The 19,057-nt window shown below is 39.8% G+C and overlaps 1 protein-coding gene across 1 annotated transcript; it reads right to left on the reverse strand.

Moving 5' to 3' along the window:
* Positions 1-1,607: 1,607 nt before the first annotated feature.
* Positions 1,608-3,392, reverse strand: LOC133910613 (uncharacterized). Its single transcript, XM_062352948.1, has one exon. The coding sequence runs from the start codon at positions 3,390-3,392 to the stop codon at positions 1,608-1,610; it is 1,785 nt and encodes a 594-aa protein (XP_062208932.1).
* Between the last annotated feature and the right edge of the window lie 15,665 nt (positions 3,393-19,057).

Below are 19,057 nucleotides of genomic sequence, written 5' to 3' on the forward strand. Positions count from 1 at the left end.
TGCCATCTTCGAAAATCTATCCACAACTACAAAGACACTATCCCTCCCCTTCTTTGTTTTAGGCAGTCCTAAAACAAAGTCCATAGAAATATCATCCCATGGTGCACTAGGAACAGGTAGAGGCATATACAAACCGTGAGGATTAAGGCGTGTCTTAGCTTTTTGGCATGTTGTGCAGCGAGCAATGAATCTCTCCATGTCTCTCCTCATCTTGGGCCAAAAGAAATGACTAGCAAGGATGTCATCTGTCTTCTTCACACCAAAGTGTCCCATCAACCCTCTTCCATGCGCTTCCTGCAACAATAACAAACGCACGGAGCTAGCTGGAATGCATAGCTTGTTAGCTCTAAATACAAACCCATCATTGAGGACGAATTTGTTCCACGTTTTTCCCTCCTTGCAATTTAGCAACACATCTTTAAAATCAGCATCTTGTGCATATTGCTCTTTTATTGTTTCCAAGCCAAAAATTCTGATTTCACTAAAACTTTTGAGCTTGAATGCGATGCACTTTTGAGCCAAAAATTCTGATTTCACACAAGAGCGCCTTCGACACATTGAAAGATAGGTTAACACATGCACCTTTGCTCCAACTTCTCAAGGTTACCAAACAAACGTGCATCACGTAGAGCATCAAAAATAGCACGCAAATGATCGAGATGTTCCTCTAGTGATTTGCTATATATCAAAATATCATCAAAATATACCACCACAAATCTGCCAATGAAAGCGCGTAAAACTTCGTTCATTAATCTCATGAAGGTGCTGGGTGCATTAGTGAGACCAAAAGGCATGACCAACCACTCATATAGATCAAACTTAGTTTTAAACGCTGTTTTCCATTCATCTCCTAGCTTCATGCAAATCTGGTGGTAACCACTACGCAAATCAATTTTTGTGAACACAATTGAGCCACTTAATTCATCTAGCATATCATCTAGCCTAGGAATAGGATGACGATATCTGATGGTAATGTTATTAATCGCTCGGCAGTCTACACACATGCGCCAAGATCCATCTTTCTTAGGAACCAAAAGCACATGAACAACGCAGGGGCTAAGAGACTCACACACATAACCTTTGTCGAGCAATTCTTGCACTTGGCGCTGAATCTCTTTAGTCTCTTCCGGGTTGGTCCTGTATGGCGCACGGTTGGACAGGGAGGCCCCGGGGATGAGGTCAATCTGGTGCTCAATCCCACGAATTGGTGGCAGCCCCGATGGCACCTCCTTTGGAAAAATGTCCTCATACTCCTGCAAAAGTTTAGTGACAGCAGGAGGCAAGGAAGAAGGTATCTCCTCAAGTGAAAACAAAGTTTGTTTGCAAATTAAGGCATAGCAAACAGCAGTGGTAGCATTGATCTCTTCCAAATCAGATTTGGTAGCAATGAAACATGACCCTTTCAGCTTAATCTCATTTTTAGTATCATGAACAGATTTGGCATTTTTCGTTTTATGCTTCTCAAGTTCATTTGCCACAATCTGATTTTCACTCTTAGCATGCTTTTGATTCTCCAATTTACTAGCTCTAGTAAGTTCATCTTTTAAAATTGCTTCAGGAGACATTGGATGCAAAACAAATTTCTTGCCATTGTGCATAAAAGAGTATTAATTAGCTTTACCATGGTGCAAAGAATCAATATCAAACTGCCATGGTCTATCTAACAACATAGAGCATGCTTGCATGGGCACAATATCGCAATCAATAGAATCATGATAAGAACCAATGGCAAAATTAATTCTCACCAACCGTGTTACCTTCACCTTACCGCTACTGTTCAACCATTGAATGTAGTAAGGTTGCGGGTGTGGCCAGGTGCTCAATGCAAGCTTTTCCACCATTTCAGCACTTGCCAAGTTGTTGCAGCTCCCTCCATCAATGATCACTCGGCAAGAGCGCTCTTTGATCACACACTTGGTTTGGAACAAAGTGTGGCGCTGATTTTGTTCAGCCTTCTCCATTTGTGTGCTCAACACTCGCTGCACCACGAGGCTCTCATAGTGCTCAGCATGTTCTGTTCCAATGTGCTCCTCATCTTGGTTGTGCTCCCCATCTCCCCCTGCATTGTTAGCTGCAAGCAAAGCATATGTTTCTTCATCTAAATCACTAGCAGAGGAGTACCCACCATCTGGACGCACAACTAGCACACGTGCGCTTGGGCAATCCTTGCGAATATGGCCGTAACCCTTGCAACGGAGGCATTGAATGTCTCTAGTTCGCCCCGAAGAGGCAATTGAGGACGAACTCTTGGTTGGTGCAGCAGCTGCCCCCTTTGTTGTTTCAGGAGGGCAAGGTGAGGAATTTGTCGTCGAAGGGCGTGGCTTGCTGCTTGAAGAAGGTGGTGCAGTGGCTTGGTTCAGTTGACCAGCGGGGTTGGATGGTATCCGAGAGGTAGCACTACCTGTAGAAATGTTAGTTCTTGTGCTAGCTCTCCATCCCTGTACTTCCCTTTCAGCCTTACAAGCAAGATGAAACAAACGAGTGATCGAATTGTATTCTTTGTAAGCCAAAATATCCTGAATTTCCCGGTTCAGCCTGCCCATGAACCTAGCCATAGCTGCATCCTCATTTTCTACCAAACCACACCGAAGCATCCCTGTTTGCAGCTCTTGATAATATTCTTCTACAGATTTGTTTCCCTGTCTCAAAAGCTGTAGCTTATGCAGAAGATCTCGTGCATGATAAGAGGGAACAAATCTAGCTCGCATGATTCTTTTCATAGCTTCCCAAGTTTGTGGAGTGTTGTTTTGGTGGCTGCGAATGTATTCACTCCACCAAATAGAAGCAAAATCAGTAAACTCACTAGTAGCAGCCCTAACACGTTTGTTTTCAGGAAAATCATGACATGCAAATTTTTGATCAACCGCTAGTTCCCAAGTAAGATATGCATTAGGGTCATATTTTCCATCAAAGGAGGGCATGCTAAACTTGATCTTCCCCAAAGGGTCATCATTATCACGTACCTCTCGTCGTGGTTGACGAGCACGTGTACCATGTCGATGGCGGCGCTGTTGGTGGCGTTGTTGATCATTTACCTCACCATCATGCTCGGTGTCCGCTGAATATTCCTCCTCATCATGTCCAGCTACACTGCTATCGGTGTTGTTGTTGTTGCGCCGTCCTGAACCATCATGGCCTTTCCGGTCCATCCTATCCAACCGCTCCAAAATACCTACAAGGGAGGTGTTAAGAGCCCCAAGAGTGCCTTCCAATGCTGTCAGTCTGGTGTTGGTGTTGATCTGCGTGGCCTCCAATTGACCTAGGCGTTCATTGGTGACACGAACATCCTCATCAAGGTGTTCAGCATGGAGCCTCACTTTGCGCTCAAAGTGCTGCAGCAAGGCCTTCGATCGTGATGACTGTGGCGGGGTCCTTTCGTCTTCTCCTGGCATGGTTAGTGTGCAGCAAGCAAATTCACAATAATAGAAGCCTATCTCAACTAACAACACTAGGTGGCATCAATCCATCTATCTCTCAAACTTGTCCAACCAAGCTCTTACATGTTCTTACCATGCTATGCAGATGGTGTTGGAGACGGCAAGAACAACAACAATGGTGGCAACAAACAGAGTCCTGTGACGTCGTAGTCGGATTTGTGGAGCTATAGGAGTGCTGAAAGTATTGAACAAGGTACAACTAGAACCACATTAGTCAATGCAAGTTGAATAGGTGTTCAAAGATAGTACTGTGCTGGCCCTAGGCTAACCCGTGCTAGAGACGCGAGCCTAGACACAAATGTTGTCACCGGATAGCAGCAAACAATGGAGATGATGAGAGTAAACAGCATTAACTTAACCCTTCTTCTTTTTTTTTTCCTCCTTTTCCTTTCTTTTTCTTTTCTATTTTCTGTTGTCTTTTTTTTTGACAAGTAGCACAAACTGAACTTTTGCAATATAATTATAACAAGATTGCAGCAAGTAGCATAGACTTTCTTTTACTAGGCACAAGGATTGCAGCAAGTAGCACAGATATGCAAATTGCACTCTCTCGTTCCCAAAACTGAATGTACTCAGATTTTCACAAAAAGAAGAGATGCATAAGGGAGTCTTTGTGCAGGTGTGGATGATGGTGATGGTGGTGAGGGTTGCAGCGAAAAGGTGGAGAGCAGCGCCAAATTCGGTGGTGGTGGTGGTAGTAGTTTTGGTGGAGATTGCAGCGGCTAAACTGGGGGAAAGGCAGCAGCGGCTCGTTTGGTGACCAAAACATGATAAGAACTCGAAACTCTAAAGGATTAAAACCTAAGAACCAGCACTTGACACCACGATGTAAACCACAAACTCAACAAGCAAAGAACTAAGCAGAAATAGCAAGGCTCAAACTTGTTTTTGGGGATTTCGGTTCTATACTATTTTTGGGATTTCTGGATTGTAGGTAAAACAAAGAATGGGTAGAATCTCTCACCGAAAAACCTTGCTCTGATACCACATAATGGAACCCACTAGGGTTTGTTCCTGATCCTTCGATGAGAGTTGGGGATAACTTCGATTTGGGGTGGATTCGACGTTGGCTGTCTGACTACAACGACCACAAGGGGCTGCGCCTTAGCAACAGGTACACCGTCTCCGTTGGTGATGTTCTTGCCGTGCCAAGAACACCGCTGCTCCTGCTAGCAATCGAGAACAAGCAAGAACAAGATGAACAAGCAAATAACTCACGGAATGAAATCCAAAGGATTGATCTGAATCACAAGTTGGGATCTTGAATCAAGCAAATCGGGTGGTCTGATCGACACACGCGTTTACAAGGAAGTAGCGGTAGCTAACTTGCATCTAAACAAAACTCAACCTTGCTCCTGGTGGCTGGAGGTTCTATTTATAGGTAGAAGGCAGCCAGGAGGTGTGGGGTGAAGAAACCCTAACACAAGATGGGCCCCTAGTGGGCTGAACTAGATACAAGGACCTTAACCCAAGACTAGAGGTCTAAACGTCTTCTGGTCGATTCTGAGCAGCTCCGGTGGAGTTTTGCAATGAGGTTGGATCCATTTGAAAGTAGACTTCAAGATCTTTCCAACAAGTACTCATGGGCCTCAAACAACCTTCGGAGTCAAAAAATATGGGCCAAGCAATTTGGGCCAGCCTGGCTGTCCGAACCTGATGTCCGAACCTGATGTGCAAACTTCTGCAGCTTGAAGATCTTGATGTCTGAAGTGGACGTCCACACTTGAGTCATCTGGTTCTTCTCCCATGTTCCTGATAATTGAGTCGTCGTACCCGAGCTCTTGTCATTGGTCCTTGTTGTGCAGTAGGTGTAGTTGTATCGTTGGAAGAGATGTCCTCATCAAGTATATAACCTCTGTAGAGTATAAAACTGGTTAATCAGCCATACTTACGGTCATAAATGACAAGGAAAATCGCGCATGATTAGAACTTGATGATATGATTTGTTTGATCAATCATGGTGGTGAGAACTGTGATTAAGGTGTTGGGTTTGGTAAATCTTGATGGTGATAACTATGGTTGAGGTGTTGTAATGTTGGTTAAGTCAAGATGGTTGGAATCTTGAGGTGTTTATTTATTTACTATTATTTACTTACTTTCCAATCGTTTTAAAGAAAATTTTATTTTATGAAAAAGTGTCATAATTGTCATATTATTGTTCAAGCCTTCATATATATATTATTTCCTCACAACTTGCTAAGTATGATGTGTGCTCACACTTGCTATCACCAAACAAACTCAGTCGGAGAAGACATTGAAGAGTTCATGGAAGATGGATCGTCCTAAGGTTTTTTCTATGTCTATTTGCTCGTGGAGTCATCTTGAAGGATAAAGTCTACATAGTTCCACTACAGTTTTATTTGGATCTTGCCCTGTGAAGGTCACTTTTGTTAGATGATTAAATACAATTAAGTTGGATATTGTGATGATTATCATCTATGAAGTATATGTTGGGATTTATTCCTAGTCTCAACACATGGATGAGACCGATCAGTTTCTTGGATTGATCTTGACAATTATCATGTCTAAGATCAGGCCAAGTATCTTTAATATATAGTCTCTTTCAATTTATCACCTACAAACTTGGTGCTTCCACGACAATACATGTCACGTATGAAACTCACCACCCCATACTATCGGCAATTATGGGAGACCTAATCACCATGATTATAGTATACCTTAAATATCACAAGAGGTCAACTAAATAAATCTAATCACCATGATCACTTCTAGAAGTAAAATTGTCTAACTCGAAACTAAATGATTGATTAAGCAAAATTGCAAGTGGTCACCTATTAGAGATACAAGATCGCTAACAATACTTGAGAAAAACAATTAATATTCATAAAGTGAATTTGATATATTATCATTTACATATCATGACGGTGGTCAAATTGTGGCTCTTGAATTTTGGCATAATTAGACATAGACTAATTAGAACCCAACTAAAGTGTCTCAATTATAGCACTAATTAGCCAATCCACTAGCCTAAACTAGACAACTACACTACATTGATTTAATTTGGTGGCTCTCAACTCAAGGATCTGATCAAGGATCAATGTTCTATAATTTGGGGCACCTTTGGGTCGTATATATAGTTTGGACAGTTTTGGGGTTGTGATCCCACAAATCCTTCACAAAGTCAATTGTGGAAGTGGAGTAGAACCCGAAATCTAGCCAAAATTAAGTTGGTCCATATTTTTGTATGTTATGCATGAATGTAATTTTCATGGCCCGCATGTCATGCTTAAAATTGCAGGTATGAGCTATCATGTTATTGTATAGTAGTACACGTGTCGATTTGTGATGCTTGATATGCTCATGTAAATTCATTACTTGCTATTAGATATAATAGCTTAGTACATGACTATGAAGACTTCAAGCATGATGGCAAGGAGGATAGGAAGTGTGGTGATAAAGATCACCATCTGAAAGGGTCATACTATCTCACAATTAACGTGACTATCTGTGATGCTTATTTATATTCTTGTTATTCTATTATTTTATATTGTTATATGTGGTGGATATGATTGTCATGATAGAATAGTTTCTCTCAGAAAAATTAAGAGTAGTTGATGTTCTTCTCATAGTTGCGCTTATTAAAATTTTGATCATTGTGTGGTAAGTCTACCAAAGTAGAGTGCCATCAACTATCTTAATTAAATTGGGTGGATGTCAGAAATTCACATGCATAGTATTAGTTTACTTAACAAATCTATCGAAACGGTTTTGATGCTTTGGGGCATGGTGTTGGCTGCTGGGGCATTGGATTCCACCCAACAAACAAGAGTCACATATGGATATGGCTAGCAAATTGTTGCTTACCTACGTCACTAGGTTTCTAGCAGCGATGCCAGAGCTCACTAGAACTTAGAGGAGTATGGATCCTGACCAATTGTATGCCATTAGAGGGAAAATGTTGCAAAACATATAGTGAGAATGTCTTTATTAAATTGTTTAATGAGAGATTCACATAAACATAGTGTTGAACGGTGCATGTTTATTTCCTGTTGTAGATTATGACAGCCGCCGCTAATTCCAATTTCGATTTTAACTTGCAATCGATTCTTGAAAAAGAAAATCTTAGTGGAACAAACTTTATTAATTGGTATCATAATCTTAGAATTATTCTCAGGGAAGAGAAAAACAAGTATGTTCTAGAGGTTCCCTATCCTGATGATCTAGTTGATAATGCCACTGCTCCTAACAGTAGAGCTTAGGAGAAGCACTGTAATGACTCATTTGATGTTAGTTGTCTCATGAGAATGTGAATATTCATGATATGATTGTGGGACTTCGTGGCATGTTTGAGAATAAAGCTAGGACTAAAAGGTTCAACACCTCAAAGTCATTTTTTGTGTTTAGGCTACTAGAAGGTAGTCCAATCAGTTCTCATGTAATCAAGTGATTGGTTACAATGAGAGCCTAGAAAATCTTGGTTGTCCCCTTAGCCTTGAGCTGGCTATGAAAGTGATTCTATAGTCTCTCCCTGCAAGCTTTGAGCTATTCATTATGAACTTTTATATGAATAGAATGGAGAAAATCATGGCTTAATTGTATAGGATGCTTAAAATAATGAATGAGAGCATTTAAAAGAGTGTCAATCATGTGATGATGGTTCATAAGAATAGTAAGAAGAGAAAGCGTAAGGCCAAGACTAAGGCAGATGAGATCTCAATCTCAAAGTGTTGGTAATATGCCCTAGAGGCAATCATAGAGATAATTGTATCACGTCTATAGTTATGTACTTTTGAATAATAGATTATTTGTTTCCTTGGATAATTATCGTTTACATTGATTAGTAAGTATGTGGCTTGTTTGTGAAGCTCTTCGTTTTATTGTGATATAATTCTAAAATGATCCCTAGTCTTATATCATTATGTGGGGCAATAATGATTCACATACTAGCACATGTATTGATTGATGATCATGTTTTATAGATCATAGATATAGAGATATCAAATCAATAATGTAAACACATGTTAGAGAACACGGTGGTGGATAGATCCACCTTGAGATACTACTGGGATTGTTATATGATGTGCCATCAATTGTAATCTCAAATAGTGTATATGCAGGATCCTTAGACCTGAGATCGTCATTGATTCCCATAATGTGTAATGTAACACTTAGAGGCTATCAAACACTACTCTGTGACTAGGTAGTCATAAAGGTAGCTTTCGGGTTTGCTATAAAATATTTCGTGTGGTGTGAGCAATCAAGATAAAATTTACCCCACCTTTATAACATGAGAGATATCTTTGGGCCCCTCAATGTGGTTGAATTTTAAAGTGCATGGCTATGCTAATGTGATTAAAGAGTTTATCACGAGTTGAGTAATCCGCTACAAGATTGAGTGAATGGTCAAGCTATCACCAGGATGGCACATGTCTTACCTTGAGCTTGACCGGTATCGTGAGGCAAAGAGATTGGTGCATGTGTATATTAAGGTTCAGCCGATATGATCTTTATGTATATTCAGGAGTCAATAAGCCCTGCTAGGGACCGTTGTTGATTTTGGTTCAAAAAGGGTTTTCAAGTCATAGTTATGTATACATGATCCTAACGGGTCACATAATTAATGGGTTAGAACAGGACACACAGATTTGATCCGTAAGAGGATTTAAATGGATTGTGATCAGTGATCGACTAGAATCCTAAAGGGATTCCAACGTGGGAGCCCATAGTAGGATCTATATAAAGAGAGGCGTGGGGAGGGGTGTGTACAGTTGAGCCACTCAAAAATCCTAGCCGCACCCTCTCCACTTGACCTCTCGAAATCCTAGTTGTACGTGAGATGCTAGCACACCGACATTCAACGTTTGACCCCATGACATATGGATACCATAGAGGTGCTACAGCTATTGTGGCGCTGGTCGGCTTGACATCGCTCCTAACATGGCAATCATGAGTATCCTGACTAGGTAGTCGGAACGCTCACATCAAGGAAGCCATACCCAGAAGTGATCCCGACTAGGAGGTCGATCATCTTTGACAACCATTCTGAGTTTGACTGCTTCCTCTGCATCGACGCGCATGCCGCTGGACTGGTCTTCTCATACTCTTCTTCCATTACACTATGCATCTAATTGTAATGATCCATGATCCCCTACTCGTATGGTTTCATGGTTGAATGCAGTAGAAAATTTGTTTTGCGCTAGCGAAGCCTACCCGTTCCCCAACACAAAGACCAAGCGTATTGGAAAGTCCAAGGCTGACCCTATTGCTGATGATGCATGTCAACGCTGCCATAAGCCTGGTCATTGATGGAGGAACTGCAAGATGTACTTTGAAGATTCCAATTCAGATATAAATGTTACAGACATTAATCTTGCTACTCGTCCTAATGATTCATGGGTATTTGATACCGGAGTGATGATTCATACATGCAAATCATTATAGGGACTAAGAAGGACTATAAGCTTTGCAAGATATGAGGTGGATATTCATATCAGCAATGGAGCAAAGGTTGATGTGGTGGTTGTTGGCACTTACCCCTTGCCATTACCCTCAAGATCAGTTTTGGAATTAAATAATCGTTATTGTTTCCCTACCTTAGGAAAACATTATTTCTTATTCATATTTGGAAGTAGATGGTGGTTTTCAAGTCATAATAAGGAACAAGTGTTGTTCAATTTATTTAAATGATATGCTCTATGGTCGTTGTCCATTAGTGAATGGATTGTACATTCTTGATCTTGAGGATGAGCCAATCTATAACACTAGTGCGAAGAGGCTTCGGCGTAATGATATGAATCCCACTTTTATTTGGCATTGTCGGTTGGGTCATATAAATAAGAAGCGTATAGAATCTCCATAAAGGCGGTCTTCTAGATTCATTTTATTTTGAATCATTTGACATATGTGAATCTTATTTATTTGGCAAGATGACTAAAATATCTTTCACTGGTCATAGTGAGATGGTTAATGACTTGTTGGCTTGTACATATAGATGTATGTGGACTACTAAGCTCCATAGTCAGAGATGGTTTTCAATACTTTATTACTTTTAACGATCACTTTACTAGATATTGTTACATCTACTTAATAAGACACGAGTCTGAATCATATGAAAAGTTCAAGAAATTTCATAATAAAGTACAAAATCAATTGAGTAAGACCATTACATTTCTGCGATCATATCATGGAAGTGAATATTTGAGCCATGAGTTTAGTGATGATTTAAAGTGATGTGAAATTTTTTCACAATTGACTCTGCCTAGAACACCTTAATGGAGTGGGTATCCGAACAGAGGAATCGTACTTTGTTATACATGGTTTGGTCTATAATGAGCACATCTAATATTCCATTATCCTTTTTGGGATACACTCTAGAAACTATTGCGTTCACATAAATATGGTTACATGTAAAGCCGTAGAGAAGATGACATATGAGATATGGATTGAGAAGTATCTTGGGTTGTCTTTTCTTAATATATGGGGTTACGAGGCTTATATAAAATGTTTAATGTCTAATAAGCTCATTCCTAAATTCGAATGTTTCTTTGTGTGGTATCTTAGGGAAATCAAAGGATATTATTTCTGTAATCGAAAAGAAGGTAAAGTGTTTGTCGCATGGAATGGTATCTTTCTAGGGAATGAGTTTCTCTCAAAGGAAATTAGTGGAAGCACGTTGCAACTTGAAGAAAATTAGGAAACACCTAAGACTATTTTAGCCCCTACTGAACCGTAGTGGGATGTACAAGATGTTATAAAATGCATTGTGGAGGCATCAGCTCCATGTAGGTCTAAAAGATTATGTCATGCAAATGAAAGGTTCACGCTCCTAACCATGGAGCAGCACGATATATTATTGTTGGACAGTGATGAGCCCAAGAACAATACATAAGCTATGGTGGGACTAGATTCTGAGAAAGGGCTTAGAGCCATAGAATCCAAAATAGAACCAATGCATGATAACTAAGTTTGGAACTTGGTTGATCTAGCCGATGGTGTAAAAATTATTGAGTGTAAATGGGTTTTTAAGAAAAAGATAGACATGTATAGAAATGTTCACATCTCTTAAGCACGATTTGCGGAGAAAAGTTTCAAGCAAATTCAAAGTGTTATTATGATGAAATTTTTTTGCCCGTTGACTCAAGGCCACCGACGTCAACATCAAAGCAAGGCGAATGGAGTTCATCAACCATCTCAGGCATTGCCTCGTCACGCTAGGGAGCCGCATGGGAGGAGAACTCGTTCTTCAACATAGGGCTTCCTTGGGCTTCAACCATGGCCCCCACCTTGCAGCATGCGAAACTTTCCCCAATTAGTAGTTCGAGGACGAGCTGCAAGTGAAAGGGGGGGAGAGATTTCATGGGTCAAGATCTAGCCCATGGCCCAATAAGACTAACTGGACCAAAAGCCCACTCGTGGGTACTATTCATGACCATGAACAATACCGCGTGTGCTATACTGGCGGTCGGGTCCAAACTATTTCTTGGTGGTTAAGTAGATTAGGGTTTTTCATAACTTTCCAAAGTTAATGGATTACTTAGGGGCCAAGTTAGCATATCTATATAAAAAGAGGCAAATTATCAATAAATAGATAAGAAAAAATTAGAAGGAAACTCTTTCTTCTTGCCGTCCAGACATCTAGCGCCTAGCCGACCCTCACCTTCTCTCTCACGCCGCCACCTCCTTGCGCCCAAACCCTAGCCACCGCTCACCACAGCCTCCATCGGCCTCCCTGGTCGCCATCCCCCTCCTCTCCTCCCTCCAATAAACAACCACCATTACACTTATCTTCATATGTTGGGAGTGGTTTAAAGCTTCAATCTTTGCTTCAAGTTGGGTCAAAGCATATTTAGGGGATGGATTGAAGAAGATGGGGGAGGGATAGGGCTATCACTAGAATTCCAAGCTTCTGTTCGACAAAATGCCTGCAAGCGATGTGCAATCAATAAAGTAGTGGTACAAAATTGTGATGTAATCGTGGCCGTGCTCAATTGTTTTTGAGAGGAAAACAGTAGGGGAAGACCCTACTATGATTTTATTATACAAATATAGGATGAAAAATAAGAGGTGCACTGTATAAGGACAAAGGAGGCCAAAAAGACAGAACACAAGAAGAAATCTGTACAAAAGCATCAAGCCAAGATGATAAATTCAACTTTAGAAAGTCTTCATTCTATACAGCTGGAGGGATGATTCATTTTGAAAACCTTTCTTCCACCCTTGAAAAATTGGCATAACTTGCTGAAATATGAGGCTATTCCTTTGTTTCCATATATTCCATGCAGCAAGAACAAAAACCTCCACAAAGAAGGATGTTTGGAAATTCTCTTTGGCAGCTTGTGTCATGGTGAAGAAAGGAAGTTGTGTATTGCAGTGAATGTGCAAGGCTTGCCAACACCTAGAGCTGAAGGAGCAGTCAAAGAAAAGGTGGAAAACAGTCTCTTTTGTCCTCCATAGGACACGTGATCATTGCCATCAACTTTGCAGCTTTTCCTTCTCAAGATATTCCTTGTGTTTAATCTCCATTAAGAGAAGCCATGTGAAGACCTTCAATTTTCTGCTATATTCGATTGTTAATAAATAGAAAGAGTCGAAAATTCAAATTATAATTTGCTAGGGGTATATGATATATTTGTTGCATTTTCTGGCAGTGCTCTTCCTATAACTTGTTTTGAGTATTTTGATTGTTTACGCTGCGCTTCATTGTCCCCTGCGGTGAGTATTTTGGTTTTCCAATTCTCTAATGTTGCCTCCTTGGGTCGTGCTAGTATGCCACCAAGGTTGCATCCATACTGTTCTTACTGCTAAATTTGTAGTGATACAAGGTGATGAAATTTGCCTTCTTGGAATCGACTTGACCACTTTGGGTGCCAAAACTCTTAAAACCACATGGGAGTGGGGCGGTAAGGCGTGGTCTTCTTTTGTTGCTGTTGCTAGTGGGCTAGATCCATGCACCATTGGTTGGATCCATGCGTTTGCGGTCGGTTTCGCGTGTTGCTGCCGTCGGCGATCTCCATAAGGGAGTGTGGCGGTGCGGCGCGGAACACTAGCGGCCCATGCTGCTCTCCTCTGGTGGCAGCTCGCCTCCCTTCCCTCATCCCCACCCGCTGCTGCCTCCCCCTCTCTGCCTCGCTCCCTATCAGAAGGTGAGTAGGGCGAGGGGAAGGCTCGGACGGATGCTCTCGGAGCTCGCCGCTGCCTCCCGTTGAGAGTTCGCACCTTGGCTGTCATTGTGTCGTCTTCGGCTCCGGCCTCCACGCCCGCCCTGTCGGCGTCGGTTGATGTTGTTGCTCCGGAAGGGTACTCCAGCCAGCCAACTATTGCGCATGTCGATCCTGAGTGGTCTATCACGATGTTGTTTCAATAGATCCCAACATGTTTTATCTGTGAGCATATTTCTATGGAGACTACGATGGTTTCATGAGCGAGCGGGATGAATTAGCCTAATCTCTATTTCCCGATGGAGTAGAGATTGCCCTAGCATTGGCTAGACTTTTTTGTGTTAGCTTGTAATTGTCTAAAGATTGCTAGAGTTGCATTGTGTCTATAAGCTTTTTCTTATTGTCGGTCTGTATAGTTTCACTACTGAAGTCGGGGCTTCCTTCACGCTTTCTTGAGGACGAATCCTTGTTTCACTCAGTTTCTCATAGCAGTATGCAGCCAGCCAGCCACGTAATTGGTAGAAAAAGAATCCAGAAAGAATTTAAGTTGGGCCCTGGTAATGCCACACGGAATCCGGAGCATGGCGCTGCTCCATCTGTCGAGAGGTCTCTGGTGTCGACTTGAAATGTCTCACGCTGGTATCCGTGTATTAGCATTTGTGATTCATACTTTACAGTGTTTTGGACAATCCACTACACGCAATAACTCGTGTGTACATGCCAAAAAATAATTCTTTAGAGTGAAGAGTCTGTTATATTTGTTTAGTGGATTTGATTTCTTCAGATGGTGCAGGGGACCCTCTTTATTTTCATGCTAGAAAATTCTTTCTGAAGAAAGATTCACTGTCACATACTGGTCAGCATGTTGGAAGCACCTCGGTCAAATGAATTTGCTCATTCCTTTTCATTTCTCGTCACAAGATGAAATAACCTTTCTTTGTAAGAAAAGGTGAAATCAGTTCCTGCTGTGCAAATAGATTTTTTTCTCTATGTATCAAAATCATCTCTAAACTGAGTAGTTTCATTCAAAAAGTAAAATCATATTCCTTTTATTTGAGAATTTCTGGTTAGACCGTAAGGAGTTAATAGATAAATAGATGCTGCACAATGGAGTTCAAGGGCTGAACTGAACTCAGGACTTTACATGTATGTCTTCAGCAGAGGCAGATGCTTGGCATCTTTGTCATGGGAACAAAAAGTTACTATAACAATCTCACATGCAATTTGCACAATGCCAAACTGTTAGGATTTGTTGGGGAAGATACTTTTTATGTGTCCAAATTTCAACTATACGATAAAATAGACCCATACATACATGATATGCTTACGTATTGACAACTTGTTTGATATGGATCCTACTTGCTTAGTTTTCATTTGAATATGATTAAGCAAGTCTATTGGTGGCTGCTCTTACAACACTAAAGTAATTTGTTTCATTTCTGTGTTGGATAGCTGCAGTGGCTGGTTGCTTTTTTTCAATTAAATGATGTTGTCGGATGATCAGAAGCATGGGCGTAGGAGTGGTAGTCAGGAACTATATAGGGAAATGCCTAGCTGCCTGCCGCATATCTGTCGTGAGGGTTGCAGCTCCAGATGTTGCTGAAGCTTTGGTGATCAGACATGAACTCCATTTAGTGTCTGGATCAGGCTTTCGGAAGATCAGTGTTGCTTTGGATTGCTTATCATTGATCCTAAAACTGAACTCAGTACAGCTAGGCAGATCCTGGACGAGCAATATAGCTCATGACGTTGAACTTCCAGCTTTGTCCACTTAGTGTCTATCTTTTGTCTATGTTAGTCACTCTGTAAATCAATTGTTGGTTAGAATATGCTCTTGTGAAATCAGTAGATCAAGTGTTGGTTAGATTTGGCTTGATGAGGTCCCTGGACTGAGCTGAACCATTGTTTGTAATCAACATTTGAGATCAATAAAGTGCTGGCCGTTTTCTCAAAATGAACATTGTACCCTTATTTGAGTGATGGAGTTCCCCCTCCATTGTAACTTGTATTCTTCCATTTCTGGAATCAATCATAGAGTTTTATTACAATTAGAGCCAATGTGTGGCACAAACGGGTGTTAGTCATTTAGTCAATGGATCTGGAACTGAGCACTGCAGTGCACAAAATTCGGCCAAAAAATAGAAGATAAAGGAATGTGGAGCTCTGGATTGGTGTCTACTGCTGACAATTAATTGGTGTACAAAGTTGTAAACAATACAGATGAGTCTCTTTATCCAAGGTGATAAGTTGATAACCCATAAATCTTGAACCTTAGCACAATTGAGCGTAATTGGAATTGAATACTCAGCTCCCAAGGTTCATCAAATCCTACATAGGGTGGCGGGCGAGCTTAACCTGGAACCAAACAAGCAACGGATCGAGAACCGCGGAAGCCATTGTGCTATCGCGCATCCATTTTCTTGCTCCTCAGGCTACTCCCAATGTAAGGTATAATACACATTAATTAGGTGCCATGTTGGAATTATTGTTGGGTGGCATTAAATTAAAAAGGAAAAGTCTACATTGTCTCTCTCAATTATTGTTCGAGTCTATTTGACCCCTCTGAACTATAAAACTAGATATCCCGCCTGATGGGAGTTTGACCGATCTTCGAAGGTAATATGATAAGTCGATTGGTGAAATTTCGATGTTGATGATCTAAAGGTTCCGACCAGAACAGATCGAGAACTCTAGCAACAATTACTTCGTGATTATCAACCATGCCAAGACGTGGTTGACCTCGCCAAAATTTTTTTTCCTGCAAGCTAATCGAGAACACAAACGAGAACACAAACAATAACACAAATAATAACAGGTAGATGCAATCTGAATATTGCTAATTGCTAATGATGTACTTGAGTTGGGTTCCACAAACCGAACAAGCGGTGAAACTGTCTAAAATAAAATAATCTAAACAAAATCCAAGCCTAAACTATGACGGGTACTGTATATATATAGAGAGAATATGAGGAGATCAACCTAAGGTTGTGCAGCTATAGAAAGAGGCTTACACAAACTAGACTCTGACCCCGACACGCTTACAAGACTCGACAAGGCCACAACGGTAATGTAACACCTTATTCTAACGACTCTAACTAATGTATAATGAATCTATAGTCGAGACTAGATCCATTGAAAAGAGCTTATTATAAGCTTTACAGCAAGTCTAAGATCATTTTAATTGGACTTCGTATGCGAAAGTTATGCCTCTTTTACTGATATGTTGTCCTGAGACTCCATGTAGACTTTGAAGTTCGACTTTGAGTTTGAGTAGACTTGGACATCAAGTGATGACATTTAGATAAGGTTGTTATGCTTCTTCCATATTTCTAAGCAACAAAATAATTAAAAAACTTAGTAATATCCTATTCTTTACTAAGAAAGTATAAATAGTGAGAAAAGAGATCACCTTATGTGTATTCGAAGGAGCGATGTTCTTATCATCACCTTCTTTAACTATTTAAATCGGTGTAATTTACCTTCTAACTAGTTTTAATGGTGGTTTCATCCTGCATGGCGACAACTTAGTCTTCCCTGTTGTTAGCGTTTCATTGATGTGGCATCAAAAAATTCCAAAAATAAATCTCAAAAATTTCTAAAAATACTAGAGACAATTCTAAGACATTCTGTGATTTTTTTTCTTTCAAAAATAATGTCTTTTGTATCATATTTCATAGAGAGAAAGCTTAAAAAAAAGAAAAACATGCTTTAAAAAACGCGCAACTCATTTATTAACCCATGTCAAGAAAATATTAACATGTAAACACATATTTTTTTTATGTAGGGTATACTTAAGAGGATCTAGAAAATTAGTTTCACTTCATTTAAAGTTTTATTAATTTATCCATGATTTTTACAAAGTTCACAAGTATAAAAGTGAACATCTTAAGAAAAAGCACTGTAATTAACTTTGTCATATCTACAATTATTTTTCCTACACAAAGAATTATTTAAGTAAACTAATAAAAATAGTTTCACTAATTTTGGGTGTGATGGATTAGTTATGAATTAATCTAGTTACAACACATTTACTCAATCCTATAGTTACAATAACTATTCATGATTTCATATATTTTTTGAGGACAGAGGATCATGTAAGAAGACTAAAAAAAGTGGTCATGATTTTTGGATTAGCAAATAATAAATTGTGCATTTAACTAGATTTAGCGAATAAATTTTCTCATAGAAAATATACAACTTTTCATGAGTATAAATACTTTTATCATGTAGATCATGTTACAAGTAAACCAAACAAATTTGTTTTACTTATTTGAAGCTCAGATAAATTAGTTATTAATTTTACAAGAAAACCAACAAAAACCAATATGTTCATTTTATGCTTGTGAACTTTGTAAAAATTATGGAGAAATTAATAAAACACTAAATGAAGTAAAACTAATTTTTATAGATTCTCTTAAGTACACCCTACACATAAAAAATATATGTTTGTATGTTAATATTTTTCTTGATGTGAGTTAATAAATGAGCTGCACACTTTTCAAAACACATTTTTTTATTTTTTTTCTAAGCTTTCTCTCTATAAAATATGATGTAAATGACATTGTTTTTGAATTTTTTTCACAGAAGGTTTTAGAATTATCTCTATTATTTTAGAATTTTTTTATACCATGATAATGAAATACTGCCGATAAGACAGGCTAAATTATCGTCACGTAGAATAGAATCATTATCAAAACTCTTGCAACAATTCGATTTAATGCCAGCAACATTGAAAGAATACTCTCGCAACATGAGATTTTGCAAGGCCTCAGTGCGACAAATAAAAACACCACTTTGCAACAGTTGGAGCAAATGCTCATAACAAATAAAAAGAATGTCTGCAACACGATAAGATCTTGTAACATAAGAAGGGCAAAAAAGACACTTACGTTGCTACCTCCTCTGGTGCTACCACGCTCTATCCTGCCTCCTCCTTTGTTGCAACTTGTCTGCTCTTTGACCTCACCCCTCCCCCAATGCTCAACTGTGTGAAAGAGGAGAGAGAGGGACTCCTTGCGGCCATAGCCATGGCTATGTGTAGTGGTGGATGACATCGCGAGATAAATGAGTCGTGGGAGAGAGAGTAAGCAGGAAGAGGATAAGCTCTTGGAGAGAGAAAATAGTTTAGAGTTGAGAAAGATGGGAGTGAAGTCTCTCACGTATCCTCATGTTGAGGAGAGTCAGCTCTGCCATCATTTTGAAAATTTATTTGACTGATGCATTAACAACTTAGCATTTGATTTGGCGTGGTGGAGACGTCCGATACCGGATCTTATATTAGACAACCAAGCCGAAGCATTATCGTTAATCACACGAGCCAACCTTACGATATCATGCACTGCAGGAGTTATATCATTCCCTATATCATATTACTTAGCAGCTTTATATACCTCTTCGTGATATAATTCTTAAGAAGTAATCTTTTAACTACTAAGGAGACGTCCCCTGATACTTGTGGATCACCGTGGAATCTTCCAGAAGGAAGCTAGAGACGGGCTACGG

The sequence above is a fragment of the Phragmites australis genome, chromosome 3 (genome assembly GCF_958298935.1).
Source record: "Phragmites australis chromosome 3, lpPhrAust1.1, whole genome shotgun sequence".
Classification (NCBI taxonomy): Eukaryota; Viridiplantae; Streptophyta; class Magnoliopsida; order Poales; family Poaceae; genus Phragmites; species Phragmites australis.